The sequence below is a fragment of the Hibiscus syriacus genome, unplaced genomic scaffold, assembly GCF_006381635.1.
Source record: "Hibiscus syriacus cultivar Baekdansim isolate YM2019G1 unplaced genomic scaffold, ASM638163v2 tig00004072_pilon, whole genome shotgun sequence".
Lineage (NCBI taxonomy): Eukaryota > Viridiplantae > Streptophyta > Magnoliopsida > Malvales > Malvaceae > Hibiscus > Hibiscus syriacus.
The window spans coordinates 2052943-2070544 of NW_024061998.1; the positions used below are offsets into that span (position 1 = coordinate 2052943).

General features: G+C 32.2%; 2 protein-coding genes across 2 annotated transcripts; both read left to right on the forward strand.

Moving 5' to 3' along the window:
* The first annotated feature begins 4748 nt into the window (after positions 1-4748).
* LOC120190153 lies at positions 4749-14692 on the forward strand. Its single transcript, XM_039193282.1, has 3 exons — positions 4749-4814; positions 7214-7401; positions 14250-14692. Exons 1-3 carry the CDS (start codon positions 4749-4751, stop codon positions 14686-14688), a joined length of 693 nt encoding a protein of 230 aa, XP_039049213.1. The 3' UTR covers positions 14689-14692.
* A 4-nt stretch (positions 14693-14696) lies between these two features.
* Positions 14697-15335, forward strand: LOC120188795 (WRKY transcription factor 6-like). Its single transcript, XM_039192193.1, has 2 exons — positions 14697-15087; positions 15183-15335. The coding sequence occupies exons 1-2, from the start codon at positions 14809-14811 to the stop codon at positions 15315-15317; spliced, it is 414 nt and encodes a 137-aa protein (XP_039048124.1). The 5' UTR covers positions 14697-14808; the 3' UTR covers positions 15318-15335.
* The last annotated feature ends 2267 nt before the right edge of the window (positions 15336-17602 follow it).

Here is a 17602-nt window from a genome sequence, read left to right on the forward strand (position 1 = left end):
AAAGTCTAGACATCTAGGTCGAAAGAGAGTATAGTGTAAAGACCGTGTATATTATTCAGCCTAAAAAGGGTAAACTACATCAAAGTTCACTAAAGTTTGGGTAAAATTCTATTTTACCACTGAAGTTTGAAAAGTTATGGTACGGTCACCAATATAATTGATTTGTAACAAGACACGTCAGGATAGCTGAAATGTCTTTTTCTTTAACAAATTAATACCATCAAATAATACTCTTGTTTTTTAGTGACCATTTTGTTACAAATCAATAATTTTAGTGAGTTTAACAGGACTTTCAAACTTCAATGGTGAAAACAAGAACATAACCAAGCTTTAATGACTTTTTTGTAGTTTAACAAATCGGGTTGTAATCAACGGAGTTTGCTAACAAGATATGCGAGAATGTCCGTGAAGCCGTGGGGCCATTAAGGAGACGAGAGGATTGTTGCCATTGCCAACAAGGAAAAAAAAGTTGAACCCAATACTCAATAATAATGGAGAGGCAATTGAGCCATGCTTTATAAAGAAGAAAAATATAGAGTTTGGCTTGAAGTATAAATGCTGATATCATCTTTAAACTGAAAAGGTCAATGTTTTGAAGACAATTAAAAGCAAAAATTGAACGTAGGCTATGGGCCATTTGCATTTCTCGACTTTAGAAGGCCTTCATTTGTTTTAAGTTGCGTTTGATTCACGGAATATAATATAACCAGTGAGAATAAAAGATTATACGGGAATAGGATTACTGAAAATATTGTATTTTGTGTTTGGTTAATTTAGCAGGAATGTAAGATTACCGTGTTTGGTTAAATGAATAAAAGATTATTAGAATGTATATTTGACCAAATTGTCCTTATTATATATTTGTTTTTTTAACAATTTGGAAAATATTTATATATTTTCTTTAAAAAATTGAAAATATAAAAAGGTTTAATGAAAGGATAAAATTTTATTTTAACCCCTGAACTTCATATAAAATTTTAATTATATATTTTTTTTGTAAATATAAAATAGTTTAAGGATAAATTTGTAATTTAACCTTCATAGAATTTTTATTATTTAATGACAAAAGAATGATATTTTTTAAGAATAAAAAAATTAAGGGCATTTTAGTCCAAAACGTCGGTAATGACATTCCTTGTAATATACCCAAAAAATTCACTATTAGTAATAAAACATTACCGGTAATGACATTCCCGGCCAACCAAACGGGGAATGTGGATTCCCCACATTCCCCAAACCAAACAGCCCCTAAGGGTGCGTTTGGTTCACGGAATGTAAGATTACCAGTGGGAATGTAAGATTACCAAGGAATAGGATTACTGGGAATGTTACATTACTGTGTTTGGTTTGTTTGGCAGGAATGTATGATTACAGTGTTTGATTGAAGGAATATGAGATTACTGGAATGTATATTTTACCAAATTGTCCTTGTGCTATATGTGTTAACAAGTGGAATTCTAAATATTTAAATTAAAATATTCATATAAAAAGCATAAAAAATATATTACTTTATTATTTTAAATTTATATACTTTTTAATAAAATTTATATATAATTTTTTTATAAAATTTAAAAGATAAATGGGTAGAATAAAAGAGTAAATATATCATGTATTATTTTAATTATAAATAATATTATTTTTTTACATTAATTATCTAAAAATATATTAAAATTTTACATCATGATTTAACTAAATAAGTATATGAAAATTTTAATAGATGAACCATTTTACTCCTAAAGGTTACAAAAGCTAAATTTTATAATTTAAACATTTTTTAAAATTATAACAAAAGCTAAAATTTATATTTATTCATTCAATAATTTCATCATTTTATTTTGAAGTTCTTGATTGAGGTTGTTATTATTATTCTCCCCTAGAGTGGTCTTCATTGTTGTTTAAAATTTGCTCTAGTTTGTGGTGTTGCAAAGTGGATTTGGAATTTCCGAAGATTGATGTTCAATTCGAAAATCTGGCTGTTGAATTTTTTGTCCATGTTTGGAGCAGAGCATTAGCAACCATTCCCAATTTTATTTTTAACATTATCGAGGTAATAATTAATCCCTTTTTTAAAAGCACATATAATGCTTCTATTTCTTGTTCATCCCATTCCAGGGAATGCTCTGCCATCCCAATGTAGTAAAACAATTTAAACCAGGCATACATGGAATAAGGATCAACCTGGTATAAATAATGAAAATTGAGAAGTAAATAGGTGTTCAGAACATAATTAAGTAAAAGTGCAAATTGAAGGATAAGAGATAAGCTTACGTTCTTTGTTTAGCTTACAGAACAAAAATAAGTATAACATTAACCATAAAAAACAACAACAATGTCCAGACTTACAAAAGATAATAGCCATGACATTCTAAACTTAATCATATATGTTGGCTATATTATATACAAAAAAAATTCTCCAAGTCAAAAGCTTCACATATACCTAGTGAAGCTAGACAAAAAAGTTGGGACCATATTCTAAAGTCAAAATAAAAAAAGATCGGCATACAATCTCCATCATTTGCAGTTGTAAAATAAGAACTATATCTGCAGACCACTGAAACCACATTGCCAGTTGCCAAGGTTATATCCTAGAACATAGTATATTTCCAAGGAATGACTTACTGCCCTCAACATATGGTAACATGAACTAACAGCAGAAAAATTCAGGATGAACTACCTTGACATGTCAATTTTTTCCACTTTTCAAAATCCAAGCTAGAAAGCAGAACAACATGCTTCTTTCCACTTGCAGCAGCAAAATTTGCCAAATATTTGGCAAATTCAACTATTCGCCCCTGATTGGAATGACCATTCAAAGATTAAATCATTCAATCTACATTCAAGTTTTGTCTAGCTTGAAAATGAAGTGGGAAAATTATTTGGAAGACAAATTTTAACAATGTCAAAAGGATACAGTTAGTTCACAATTGAATTTCAAATGGCATTTTGATCCCTCAGTCAGGACAATCAGAAATGACCCAGCACTCGATCTAAAAGTAGTCATTCATTGCTTCAAGAAGGTAATTGAAAGAAAAGAATCCATTAGCATAGGACATCAATCCAGGCACTTAACTATATAAATTTAAAAAATTTTATTAATGGGGTTCCCTATATCGAACTGACTAATATTTAGTTAACACAGTTGCATTCTAATAACGATCAAATAAAAAATAACAAGCAATTTACAAGTAAATTCAATGGCTGTTATCCTTATAGTTCAGTTTTAAGTAGTAAAACGGCCTTAAATCGATGATGAGTATTCAATGTTAACCATCTCAGAAGGTCATGGCAGCAGAACATACTTGCAACAGGAAAATATAATCGAATCATTCTAACTATAATTGAAGCAATACCATAACGACCAGAGACCACTGTTGGAGAAGAGTGCGATGACTGAAAGATGATTCGTAAGTTGAAAGATCAAGAAAGGACGTACTCAAGTTCTAATATATTAGTCCAAGCTTACTATAACAAACAATACGAAAGGGGAGTAAAGTGAGCACCTTCGAGAGGAAGAGCAAGGTCGCCGCAAGGAATAGGGTATAAGCATCGTTTCCAACGCAGGGAAGCACAAAGGGATAATATGTATGATTCTTGAAGAATTGTTGAAGTTGCCAGCCTTCACATCCTGCTTTTGACAGACAGTTCATGTTGTATTTGGTCCCTCAAGACTCTCCTAAGCAATTTGTTAGATGCAGTTCTGGGAAACTCTGGGATGATCTTCACACTGTTCACCTGTGATCAATCAACTATCAATGTCTCTCTCTTAATGCAAACCATAAATATCCCTAGCCAACATATTTATTTATGTAGAAACATATTCACAAACAAACCACAATACACCCAAATGGGTATGAGCCTATAACTGAACAACAATGCTATTGCAGTGAAATTCTAATTTACAATGAATCTGAAATAGCTTGACCATCCCAATTTTTTGTCAAAGTAAAAGGCAATTGCATAAATATAAATAAGAAACTCTAAAACATCCTCATGTTACATCTGTCTGTAAATCTTGTTTAACATTAAAATCAATACGATCTGAAGCTTTCAATTTAATAATTAGAAATCTGCATTAAGAACTCAAAATAAACATCTGATTGGATTTAATGCAAGTTATCAATGATTGGAACTTACAAAAGTTTAAACTTAATACATGAAAAAATATCACATAGCCACATCTATGTACAATCTCAAAGAGACCCAAAGATCACCCAATTAAAATTATATTGCCCCAAAACAGCCATTTCTATGATATAAAATGGTTTGCATCACAAGCAGGTTCTACTTTTTTCTGTTATATATTACTACAGCTATTGTTTCTCTAAATTTGAAATATTCAATCATTTGAAGTTAATTGTTCTTATCCCACAACAAATCCATCAAATAAGTTGTCAAAATGCCAGTTCAGCTAGACATGGTAGTAAACCAAACGCACAAAGCAAGAACTCAACTAAAGAAACTCGAACAAGTTTGTCTAAATTCAAAATTCCCTTTCAAAGCATAAACGGAAGGAAAGAAGAATTTAACCCCCAGCTGTTCTATCTCTACCAAATCAATACTATGAGCAAATAAACTCAACCATCTACGAAAATCCTCGTAACCAAACACCGCCTTACTCTCAAAAGTCCCTTTCAAGCCTTTCGTCCTTCAATTCATAACTTAAATTGCCATCAGATCAAATGACTAAGTGACCACAATAATGCAGTAAAACCAAGAAACTAAGAGGAAATCAAAATAAGGATAAACATATGTATCCTGGCAACCGTGGGGTCCTCCGCTTGAATCTCATCGGTAACCTGAAGGATGGTGTCGTTGTTAGTGGCGCGACCGAACGAGGGTGGGGGTTGAACCGCACCGGCGATCCCACCCGGCGATATCCGACCCATCATAAATCCTGAACTTCATATCCACCAAATCCTCCTCCGACATTTTTGCACCTGCTTCCACTTGTTCAATTCCTCCTCAAATCCACTCACCCACTTATCACCGTCGACGGCTCATCAAATCAAATCCACCACCTAAATTTTCCACAAACGGAAAACAAAACTGAAAATTCAACTAAATATTAAATTTAAGTACCGACCGAAAAATGAAAGGAGTAAAATTCAAACCTGAATTCTAAAATAGGAAATTCGAAGCTTAAAAAGGGAACATAAGAGGAATAGGAAGTGAGCGTTGGGGAAATCAATGGAGAGATGGGAAAAGACTTTGTCCATTTGCTTTGAAGTCTCACACCAAGAAGCTCATAAATAAAGGATAAGCGGTGCACCACTCTGGGTTTTTTTTTTTTTGGTTCTTTCAAAACCAAGAAATATGTTGAAAATAAAAACTGAAATATGAACACCAGAAGCAAATATCTAAGTTAAATCAAAGAAGAAGAAGAAGATTTCAGCAGAACGAAGGGGAGCGTGAGAAGGCTATTTTAGACAACGGGGACAGGAATGAGTAAATACCTAAGGGAGATGAGGGATAAACATTCCTGGGAATGCAGTAGAAAAAATCCCTGTTGGTATTAACTTTTTCCTGATACTTGGTAATATAACCCATCTAAACATGGGTATATTCATCTGGGAAAACAACATTCCTCCCAGGAAATAAATATACCCTGAACCAAACGAGGCCTAAGGGAATAAAATCTGGAATGAGTCGAGTCTAAAAAATGTAAACCTCAAACTAGAATGATCCAAACTTACAAAAAAAAGGTAAGAATTCACATAAAATAGTTATACATACCAAAAGAACATGCAAATGCTATATCGAATTTCCCACCTGTAGACACTTAATTTCGCCCGGAGTAATTTTGATTTTATATTCTTATTTTATTATTATATATATATATATATATATGTATGTATATATATAGTAATACAGTTTTTGAAAATGTTTTGACAAAATATAATGTATAATTTTCGGAAAAACGATTTTCGAAAATAAGTATATATTATATATTTTTTGAAAACGTTTTTAAAATCTATATAGTATATGGTTTTGAAAATTATTTTGAAAACATTTATATATTATATAGTTTTTAAAACATTTTGAAAATATATATAATATATAGTTTTTAAAACATTTTGAAAATATATATAATATATAGTTTTTAAAACATTTTAAAAACATATATTATATAAAACATTTTTGAAAACATTTATATATTATATAGTTTTTAAAACATTTTGAAAGTATATATAATATATAGTTTTTAAAACATTTTAAAAACATATATTATATAAAACATTTTTTGAAAACTTATATATAATATATAATTTTTTAAAAACATTTTTGAAAAGTATATAATATATAATTTTAAAATATTTTTGAAATTATATATTATATAGGTTTTGGAAAATATTTTTTTATATAATATATTATTATTAATTTTTTCATTTTCTCTGTTTTATTATTATTAACATTTTATTATTATTTTTTTGTAGGTCTAAAGTTTAGGTCCGAATAAAAGGGTCCAAGTCAGAGTCCAACAGGCCCAACCAGGTAGCCTGATCCAGCTGACCCGATTAGGCCCAAGTGCATGAAGATTACACAGCAAGACTAGGGTTTCTGAAACCCTAAAGTCAAGGCACCGCACAGCAAGGTCAAGGGACACGCGAACCGGTCGGACGTCGACCGAGGATCCCGGGACTAAACCATCCCGGGATTTCAGCAGTAACGCCACGAGCAAAACGGAACAACCCGGGGTATTGGTTCACCGAGCAGGGTATAAATACCCCGTGACCAACAGAGGACAATCGGTACACAGAGATCATCAGCCAAGATAAAGCCAAAAAACCATCACAGTGAAACAGAGATATATCACAAGACAAAAAACATCAACCATCGGCCAGAAAACACCACCAACGGGAGGCAAAACAACATCATCAAAAACCCACGGCAACCACAGTACCGATCACCAGAACCACGAGAGTACACGAAAGAAATCGAGCTAACAGTCAACCACAGAAACCATCAACATCGAGAAAGGCCATAAACATCAACGACGAACCAAAAACCACAGCCAATATCGAGAACAATCACAAAACAAAAACAAAAAAACCAAGCAAGCAAATATTCTACACAAGAAAACCCACAAGCACAAGACCAAACCGACGGACACCGGAAGTAAAAAGCCACCGACGAGAAAGGTAAAGGCCGAGGCTTTGACGCTAGATCTACGCCAATAGGAGTATTTTTCGGTTATTTGGGCTTTGGTGTTTAGTTAGAGACTTTGAGACGAATATTCGGCGAGGTTTCGATTTTCCGGCCGCCGGCATTTGACAATAGCCGGGCTCCCACCGGTGGTGCTCTCTCAGGAGAGAGGCGACAGAACCAAGTTTTCTCTCGTTTTAGAGAGAGAGAGCATTCTGAGGGAAATGGTGAGAATGAGGAGAGATTAGGCTTATTGAGGTATTTATATACCAAGGACCATAATACAATTACAGCATTGTTAAACTTTCTCCGCCGTCCCTAAGAGTTTAAATCGCTTTACAATCTGGTCACTTCATGTAATTTGGCCTTTGAATTTTCGATTTATTCAATTTGGTCATCGTTTACACTTTTTATATTTCATGAATTAACCCCCTAATTTTGTTTATTTTCAATTGCAGTTCACTTTTTAAATTCATTTCAGTCCATAAATTCCAATTTCACTCAATTTGATCCTTTTTTATTTTTATTTTTTTTCATTTTTCATTTTTCATTATTTTTATTTTATTTTATTTCACATTATTTTACTATTTTTACGTAATTTATTATTTTTTAATCATTTTTTTCATTTATTTTATTATTGTTAGTATATATTTTTTATTTTATCTTTCTTCTGACTTACTTTTTGTGTCCTTTTTTTAAAAAAATTCTCTCATTTATATTTCTCTTTTTTCCTCTCTTATTTATTTATTTATTTACTTTTTTTTGTCATCTAACATTTTTTATTTTTCTTTTGGAAGAATTTCAACCAATCAGATGTAAGTAATTCGAATCGAAATTTTAAATTTAAATTTAAATTTTTAATTTTCGCAATCTAGGCAACCGATAAATTAATTGGTACCGAAAGGGCGGTTCAAGGGTGATAATCCTTCCTTGACCGTAACCGACTCCCGAACTCGACATGTTTCTTGTAAAACGTAGATCATGTAAGATGGTGTCCGATCCACCTAAATATTTTTTAAAGTGATCGGTGGCGACTCCAATTCGTTTAATCCAAATCAAAACCCAATTTTAAGACTCAACCGAAAGACAGTTCCGACACCACCTCAACCTTGTCTCGATCTGTTGTGCACTTTGTCTATTGAGCAATTATGTGAGCCGTGCTTACTCCAGAAGTTGTTAAGTTTGTCACATGAGCTGGAAGGTGTTATGACGTCACCTGTACAGCTGGGTCTCGTTCCAGAACCTTTCATATGTCTCTACTGTGTAAACCTAAGTAATATACGAAGATGTCCTTTCAGCATTTCTTGTATTACAACATTGTCTAAAACAATGCTCGCATGTGTACAAAATACATTAGAGAAACAACAAAAAGCAACAGCATTCAACATGATGCGTATTGTCTTGAGTTAAAAGTGGTCTAAAATGGCAGACAAATCACTTCTCTTTATATAAAGCAAGTAATATTATGGTGGAACTGCACATTCACTTTGCCAATTTTGACTATCAAAAAGCCAATGGTTCGTTGACCATGAACCCGCTACGGACCGCCTCGTATGCATTTTATTTTCACAGTAAGTAAAACTCGATTTGAAAAATCAAATTTTTTTAACTCAATTCGACTAAAAAAAACTTGATTTGAATTGAGTTCGAGTTGCAATTTCATAAACTCGACTCGAAAAAATTTCAAATTCAAATCGAGTTATAAAATGCAACTCGAATAACTCGAAATTTTTGGTAATTAATAGATTTATTTTCAAGTTTGACTCGAATCTTTAGACTTTGTATAATATATGTATATCACATATGAAAAAATTATGAAGAAATATATTTGTATTACATATATGTTTCTAGAAAATCACTTACATTGGAATCAAATAATATTATAAATATTTACAATTAAATTTAAACAGAAATTCAAAAACTCGACTAGATTCGAATTTTTTTAAAATCAAATCCGAGTTATAAAATAAAACTCGTCAACTCAAAATTGTTTAACTCAACTCAATCTAACTCTCCCCCTTATTTTCTTTGGTAGTATTAAAAAATTGAGAACATATATTTATAGCAAGTTAACGACTACAATATATAGCAAATCTAAATTCTTGTAAATAAGGACAAACATAAGATTTTACTTCTATAATTTTAAAAAGATGAAAATAAATTATTAAAAGAAAATATAAAAATATCTAAAAATATATAATAATTTAAATTCATAGAAAACGATGGTTCCAGCCACACCAGTATATCTATCTCTGTTTGTAAATGGACCTCAAAATTCTGGTCATGCCCCTCATTTATTAATCAACAATGTTTGGTGTGTTTTCTTCCTGAACGTCTGAAAATAGGTGGCAATTACTTTGACTAATTTGATAATTATTTGGCAATTACGATGTTCGGTGTGTTTTTGTATCGTATTTGTCGTGTGCATAGAATACCTTTTTTTCACTTATATAAACTTCTTGCATTCTAGTCACCAACCTTCTAAAGTTGTAATACGAGTCTTATATGACACTTTCAGATATTATTTTTTATTAAATTCATTTAAGGCATGGTTCTAAAAGGGATAGAATTTGTAACTTTTAAGGAGAAAGTGTCGCTTAACTAAACAAAAAATTTATAATATTTTTAAATAAAAAATTAGGTTAAATTGCTATTAAAATTAATTTTATTTATTTTATAAAAATATATCAATTATAAAATTAATTATTATAACAGCAATAATCAGATTAGATTTTATATTGTTTTTCTCACGAAATATGTTTGAGAGAGAACAAATAAATAAAAAAATAATTAAGACCATTTTAAAATACAAATATTAAGATTTAAACTTAAATATTAAATATTATATTTTAAAATAATTACATAAATTTTTATTTTCAAATTAATAATAAAATGATCTATTTAATTTCTAGTAGTATAAATTTTAACTCCAAAAACAGGGCTAAAATAATAATAAATATTCTTAAATTAAATAAAAAATTGACAATGTATTAATTCCACTTATGGGTGGAAGTCCTAATATTTAAACAATAAAATAAAAGTACTAATATTTAATTGGTGTTCGTAAAATTTATATATATATCAACACAAATCATAACTACATATAAAAATTGATCAAAATTTTGAAAGAACAAAGGTAAATCATAATTAAAGATTACATGACACTATAAAATAAATTTTATGATGACACATTAGCATTATTATTAATTTTTTAACGATAGATAACCAAAAAATAACATTATGTGTAATTTAAGAAAAAATAAGACAACCAAAATAGAACGACAAGAATAAGTGGATAACTAAATACATATTTTACCATATATATATATATATATATATGATATTCTGATAAAAGATATTACTTTAATTTTTGTTGATATTAAATATGAATAATTTCTCTCGTTGACTCTCTCCTTTACAAAATAATAATAATAATAAAATGTCTTTCGCTGGAAGGTATTAATGTACTTTGCATATAAATATTTTTTTATTAATGTAGATTGATTATAAGATAGTATATATTTTAAAAAATTTCAATAATTTGATAATGAAAGTCTATCATCTTAACAGCTTATGGTTTTTAAATTTGAGACCTCTAGAGATAACAATTATGCATTTAACCATTGAGCTAACTTGGTTCGTATATTTTTCATATAAATGTTAAGATTAAATTTGTTCATATAATTAAATTTAAATGAAGAACAACTTTAATTAGTAATTACTCAACTGAAGATAATTGGACACATTACGCTCACTATGATGACTCTGGTTGCAACACACTCCTACTAGTCTCGTTAGGCCCCTTTGGCCATTTACGCCCCTCATGGATTAATTCTTACTATTACGGATCATCTTTAATCCTTTCAAGCCTTAACTGAATCAAATCTAATCATCCCAAGTGAGTAATATCGATACTCCACTTACAGTATCAATACCCTAGGGTCAAGTATCGATACCTATATGAATATCGGTACTATGAGTATTATTACTAAAAATGCATTATTTTTTAAAATTACAAAATCATTGTTTCAAACGATTAAGTAGCCATTAACTTTTGGCCAAATATTCCAACTTCAACATGTTCAATTTTCAAAAGGAGACATAAATGAAAAGTAAAAGAAGAAATCAAGTAGTAGCAACATGTTGAAAAATATGGCGTTTTTTCCGAAATATCACCTATACCCTATATATTTTCATGTCAGACACCCTTTAAACTATTTTTTCCGATCTAACACCCTTTGTAGTAAGGCGCGCCTCCTGCAGCACGCTTTACGCTGATCTGACGCCACGTGGGTATAGCGCGGGGCAGGGGTCGCGCTTTACCTTTAAATCTGACACGCGTCAGAAAGGCGCGTCCCCTGCGGCGCGCCTTAAGTTTAATTACCCACCTACCCCGACCGTTCACACCCCACTCCCTCCCTATAAATACCCTCATTCTAAATCACTTTCATCACACCAAATTCTCTCAACTTCCCTCAAATACTCTTATATTCTATTTTAAATGTTTAAGGTATATTTTATTATATTTAATATTTTGTTTTTAATTTATTTAAGTATTTAATTTATTTAATATTTTATTTAATTAATTTTTTGTAGATATAAAATGGAATGTGGTCTACTTCGCTTGGATGGAAATCATATATCGCGACATTTTGCTAATACAATAACATTTTAACGTTTTAATATAATTTAAATTATTAGTAATAATTTATTTATTTATTTAATGCATGATTATTAGTTTAAAAATTAATTTTTGTAATTATTTAATTTTAGGAGAGGGACCGTATATTAGATCCTTTTTATTAGGAACCTTAAGTTAGTGATACCAAGTAGTGTCTTGCCGTATTTAGTAGAGGTTGGATTCAGTCACATAGGTAGATATGAGGGTCATTGTAAGATAGAACCAGACCTTATTGCTGCCATAGTAGAGCGGTGGAGGTCAGAGACCCACACATTCCATCTTCCGTGCGAAGAGTACACGATTACACTTGAGGATGTTTATATGCTCTTGGGGCTTCCGGTGGATGGATATGTTGGCATACGGATTGTTCGTGGACCCACCTCGGTACATATCGTAAGGAGTTGCGGATGAATGCCTCTCCATTGAAGTTGATGTGATGGCACCAGGATGCGGATTTCTCATTATGGCGTTAAAATCATTACACATTACTATAGTCGGGCTGTCAACTTGAACAACTTGTTCAGCCAGCCCATAGTGGGAGCTTAACGACTGACCCCGAACAGCACGCACATGAACAAACTTTGCATACATCTCAATATCGCCATCTGAATAATTACTTTGAGAATCATCAATCATTTCAACATCATCATTGTTCGATAGTTCGAACGCTGTATAAGTTAATGACAACAATGATGTTGGAAATCTGTACTGCAACGACGACATTCTTCTACTACTTCCAACATAAACCTTCCTCGAAATCTTCGTTATCAGCTCCTCAAGAGTTATGTTTCTCTTGAATGATATTTAACACGCTCATTTGATACGAAAACAACGTTGGTTTCATCTTCTTGAATTTCTCCATAATAATAAACAATAGCTGAAAATCGCGTCATTCTTAGAGTTTAAAAGTGCGACAATATTATATTTGCAAAAAAACAACTGAAACAAACCTGATTAAATAAATAATATATGAACGAAAATATAACACAATAAATTTTTACACATAAACGTAAAAAATTTAAACAACATAATTTTATATTATTACATGCACCACAAAAATATTTCGACGTATGCTCCCGCTTTCCCCTTGAACTGGCACAAAAATTAATTGAAAACAATTACTATAATATTTTTTCAAATAATCATAATAAACAATAAGTATAATAAAAAATATTATAACAAAATTACCTTATAACGAAAGATCGAACGAACTTCTGAATCAAATATAAGAGGATTGTCGAGTGTTATTTACTGGTTTAAATGATTGTTGTATTAATTTCTCGGTTGAGAGGGAATTGTGAGAGAGTTTACAGGGAGAGGGCTATTTATAGCCGAGAGATGATGCTTTAAAGCCGAGAGGTCCAAGTAAATTATGCAAGGCGATGTCCCTGCACCGCGCCTTGCATTATGCATGTCTGATAATTGAGCATGTGATAATTGAAAAGCACAGCCCCTGCCTCGCGCTATAGCCCTACGTGGCGTAAGGCGCGCCCCAGGGGCCGCGCTTTAGACACGTGTGTCCATGTTAGCATAAGGCGCGCTACAAGGGGCGCGCCTTACCCTACGTGGCGCTATATCATCGTAAAGCGCGCTGTAGGGAGTGCGCCTTACTGCAAAGGGTGTTAGATCGAGAAAAATAATCTGAATGGTGTCTGACAGGGAAATATATAGGGTATAGGTTATATATCAGGAAAAACGCCGAAAAATACGTCATTGTTAGCTAGACCTATTTATGAATAGTATGATCGGTCTAGTTTTATTTAAATTTAAATTATTATTTTTTCTAAATTTAAAATATAAAATAAAATATAATAACCTCTTGAAATATTTCAAATATATGAATAATGAAAATAAATCATCAATTAGCTATTTAGCTTAGATCAAGATGAACTCATTCATATCTGAATTTGAAAATCCATTTTAAAATGAATGAATGAAGTTGTATGAATCAAATTATTTCAATAGTTAAATAAATGGTTGTTATTCCTAAAGGCCTCAGGCTTAAGCACCAATCACTGTAGAAGAGGTGATTACGTTTATTGTCAAATGATTGAAATTATTTAAAATAAATATTATTTTGTAACCACTTTAGCTTAATAAAAAAAAGAAATGAACGAAGTTAAACTCATCAATTGGCTTTGGTGGTTAAAAAGAGTGTTATTTTCCAGTTCGAGTAACTGTGGTTATGGAGCGTGTGCACATTGTCAATAGTTAAAAAAAGATTATGAACAAATACTATCTTGAAATCACCCATACTATTAAAAAAAATGAGTGAAGTTGTCAACTTCAAAACTAACTTGGACATAAAAGTAAGGATTAAATTGATAAAATTACAAAATTTAGGGAGTGGAAGCTGTTTTGTCCCAAGTAATTATTATCTTGTCACTTTAACGTATTGGTCTACGTTCCAAACCCTTTTTAATAGGCGATCCAATCGCACCGGTGAAAAACTTGACACACTTAACATATATTTACATCCCATGTTCTCTCTTTCAACGCCATCTTGTCTCCATTTTCTTCCATTTCTTCTTTTCATGAACAATGGATGGGGTCTTACCCTTGATTCTAGTTCCTTTTCTAATCTGTTTCCCGACAAGACCAGTTCCAGTACTAAGCAGCAGCAGCAGCAGCAGTTAGACATGTTTCAGTTCCCCGTTTGTTCTTCCACCGGGGAGAACTGCCGTGGAATAAACTCCTCCTCTGACGATAACCGGCGGTTCGCCGTCGATGAGGTTGACTTTTTCTCCGATGTCCGTGAGGATAAGAAGAAAACCACTGCTTTAACCGTCGTTAATATCAAGAAGGATATTTTTCATGGCGAAAGCGGTACGGGCTCCGAGTTGGATGTTAATGTAGGCGTTTAGTCAATGGTTTAATTTTAGTTTTAGTCCCTATTCTATATCAAATTTTGTGATTTAGTAACTGAATAATGGTTCTTTTCTGCATTGTTTCAGGTGGCACAATTACAAGTGGAATTGAGACGCATGAGTGCCGAGAACCAGAAGCTAAAAGACATGGTGAGTACTGTTAACAACAATTACACTGCTCTTCAAACGCGCCTCGCATCCTTAATGCAACATCAAAGAAATCGGGGCGGAGCCGATAACACCGAAGAAGGAAACCGAGGAATCGGTAGAGAAGAAAGCCCCGAATCCAACAAAGCTCGAAAGCTGAATCCGATGAAGCCAATTGATCAATCCGGTACCGAGTCTACCATGAGAAAATCTCGTGTCTCTATCCGAGCTCGATCAGAAGCTCCCATGGTATGTACGTGTGCGCGTGCCTGCGCTAATACTTTTATCCCGTAATTGTGAGGATTTAATCTGAAATTATTGTTGGGAATCTAATTGATATACAGATAAGTGATGGATGTCAATGGAGGAATTACGGACAAAAGATGGCGAAAGGAAATCCCTGTCCTCGAGCTTATTATCGATGTACAATGGCAGTTGGATGCCCCGTCAGAAAACAAGTATGTTTCAGGGTTCGTTGAACTTAGGTTTAAATGTTGCTTTAGTCCTTTTACTATGATGAATTATGATATATCATACCTCTATTTTAATTTAACGTAGTCGCAGCCGTCGTCGTGGACACCATCGACATTGCAGCCGATGGGATCATGAACCAAAATTTGCTCGCTAGAGCAATGCTTCCATGTTCTTCGATGGCGACGATTTCAACTTCGGCTTCGTTTCCGACCGTAACACTGGACCTCATTCACTCACCTAACGCTCTACAATTCCAAAGACCGACCCCAAATTTGCCTCAAGTATTTGTCCAAGCACTATATAATCAACCATAGTTCTCAAGCCTGCAGTTATCTCAACACGTTGTGTCTTCTTCGCAATTGCAGCAGCCTGATCAGTTGGCTGACACTGTGAGTGCTTCTGCCACGGCGGCCATTGTGAACGACCGGAGCTTCACCGCCGCGCTCGGGCCGCTATTATTCCATCATTGGGGGTGCTCACCCGAATAGTAGCAGCAACGCTTCCAAGTTCCAACAACAATGCGAATACCACAAATAGCAGACAATAATAGATTAGGACTCTTTGTCTTTCCATTGGGGTAGGGTTAGAACTTAGAAGAAGTCGTTCACAAATTTCATTTTTTGTTATTATCGTTTCTTTTTTCATAGATTTATAGTTGTCTTCCATTTTGATAGAATTCATTTCTTTTAACATGTATGCATGAGTATGCTTTCATATGTATGCATGTATGTTAGTTAATGTGCACATCATCCACGTATAAGTGTACTTAATATTAGGAGTGTTCAAAAAATCCGATCCGACTAATTTAATCTGTTGATTTAAAAATTTAGATATCTATTATATTTTTTAAATTTTTAGACAACTTAGATTGAATATTAAAAAAATCATATTATTGAACCAAATACGAATCAATTAAATTATAATTTCAAATTATCCGAAAATTTGATAAAGAAAAAAACTTTTAGAGTTTAGATAGCCTCTACTCCAATAAGTGAGTAACCCACCAAGTCTATAGACCATGTACCCCAAAAAACTAATTCTAAGATTTTTTTTAATTGTTTATTGGGTGTGAATAGTTAAATATATATAACATACTATAGAATGATAGAAAATGTTTAGTAAAGTAACAAAATATAAAATTTAAAACTGAAATTTTTGTCAAATTAAGTTTTATGTTCGAATACGAATATCCGAATATATGATCCAAAAAATTGGATATTTTATTTTTTCAGATCAAATATTGATCATAATTTTAATGATATGAATTTTTTGATATTCGATATTTTGGATTAGATAGTATCCAATATCTAAAATTGCACACCCCTACTTCAGATAGTGACAAATCTAAAAATATTTTTTAAGATAGAGACACGTATATGAACAACACATGTTTAAACGAGATGAATGCAAATAATATTTTAGGGTGTGCGCAATAAATAATAAGAAATTAATTGAATAAAATTTGAATTTTATGGTAGCCACAAGTCATCCACAACTTCACAAGTGTTAGAAGTAAATGACATAAACACCCTTAAAATTTTAAATTAGTATAATTATCCTGTATATATGTGTGTGCAATTTTGTTATTTTATTTAAACTTGAATTAGAATATTTAAAAAAATGAGTTCACTTAATTTAATTTACTTTAAAATTAATAAATTTTAAATATATATGATTTATTAATTTATTCAAAATTAAATTTAAAAATATTTTCTATAAATAAGATCTAATATTAATATATTTATATATTTGAATTCGATAGTCAAAATACTATTTGAGTTGGTATTAATATTTGAGTTTTCATAGAAATTTTATATTTTAATAAAATAAAATATAATAGTCATATGGATAAGTATCCGTATTACGCAGATTCTCTCCGTCTTCATTAAGATTTCACTTTCTTTATCGTTTGATTGCTTGAAGCTCAAGCAAGCCTTTGCAGAACCAGTTGCGGACCTGTGGTGATATTCCTTCATTCTACCCTTTTGGAATTGATGATTGTTGTGGCAGCCCTTATTGCAGAAACATGCTTGCTTGCTCCGACCCCGGCAAGCTCGAGCTTCGTACACCCTCCGGTATATACCCTGTATGCGGCATTAGTTACTTCGATTCATATTCTCTTGACGGATCCATTTATGTCGAATTGCCGTGACGGCGATAACTTTCATCCGACAAGACCTTTAGCCTTGACACAAGCACACATTTATCCATGTCCCCTGAAAATGACTACCTCTTCTTCGACTGCAGCAAGGATCATGTGATCGTCGAGCCGAAGTCTATCTTCTGTCTA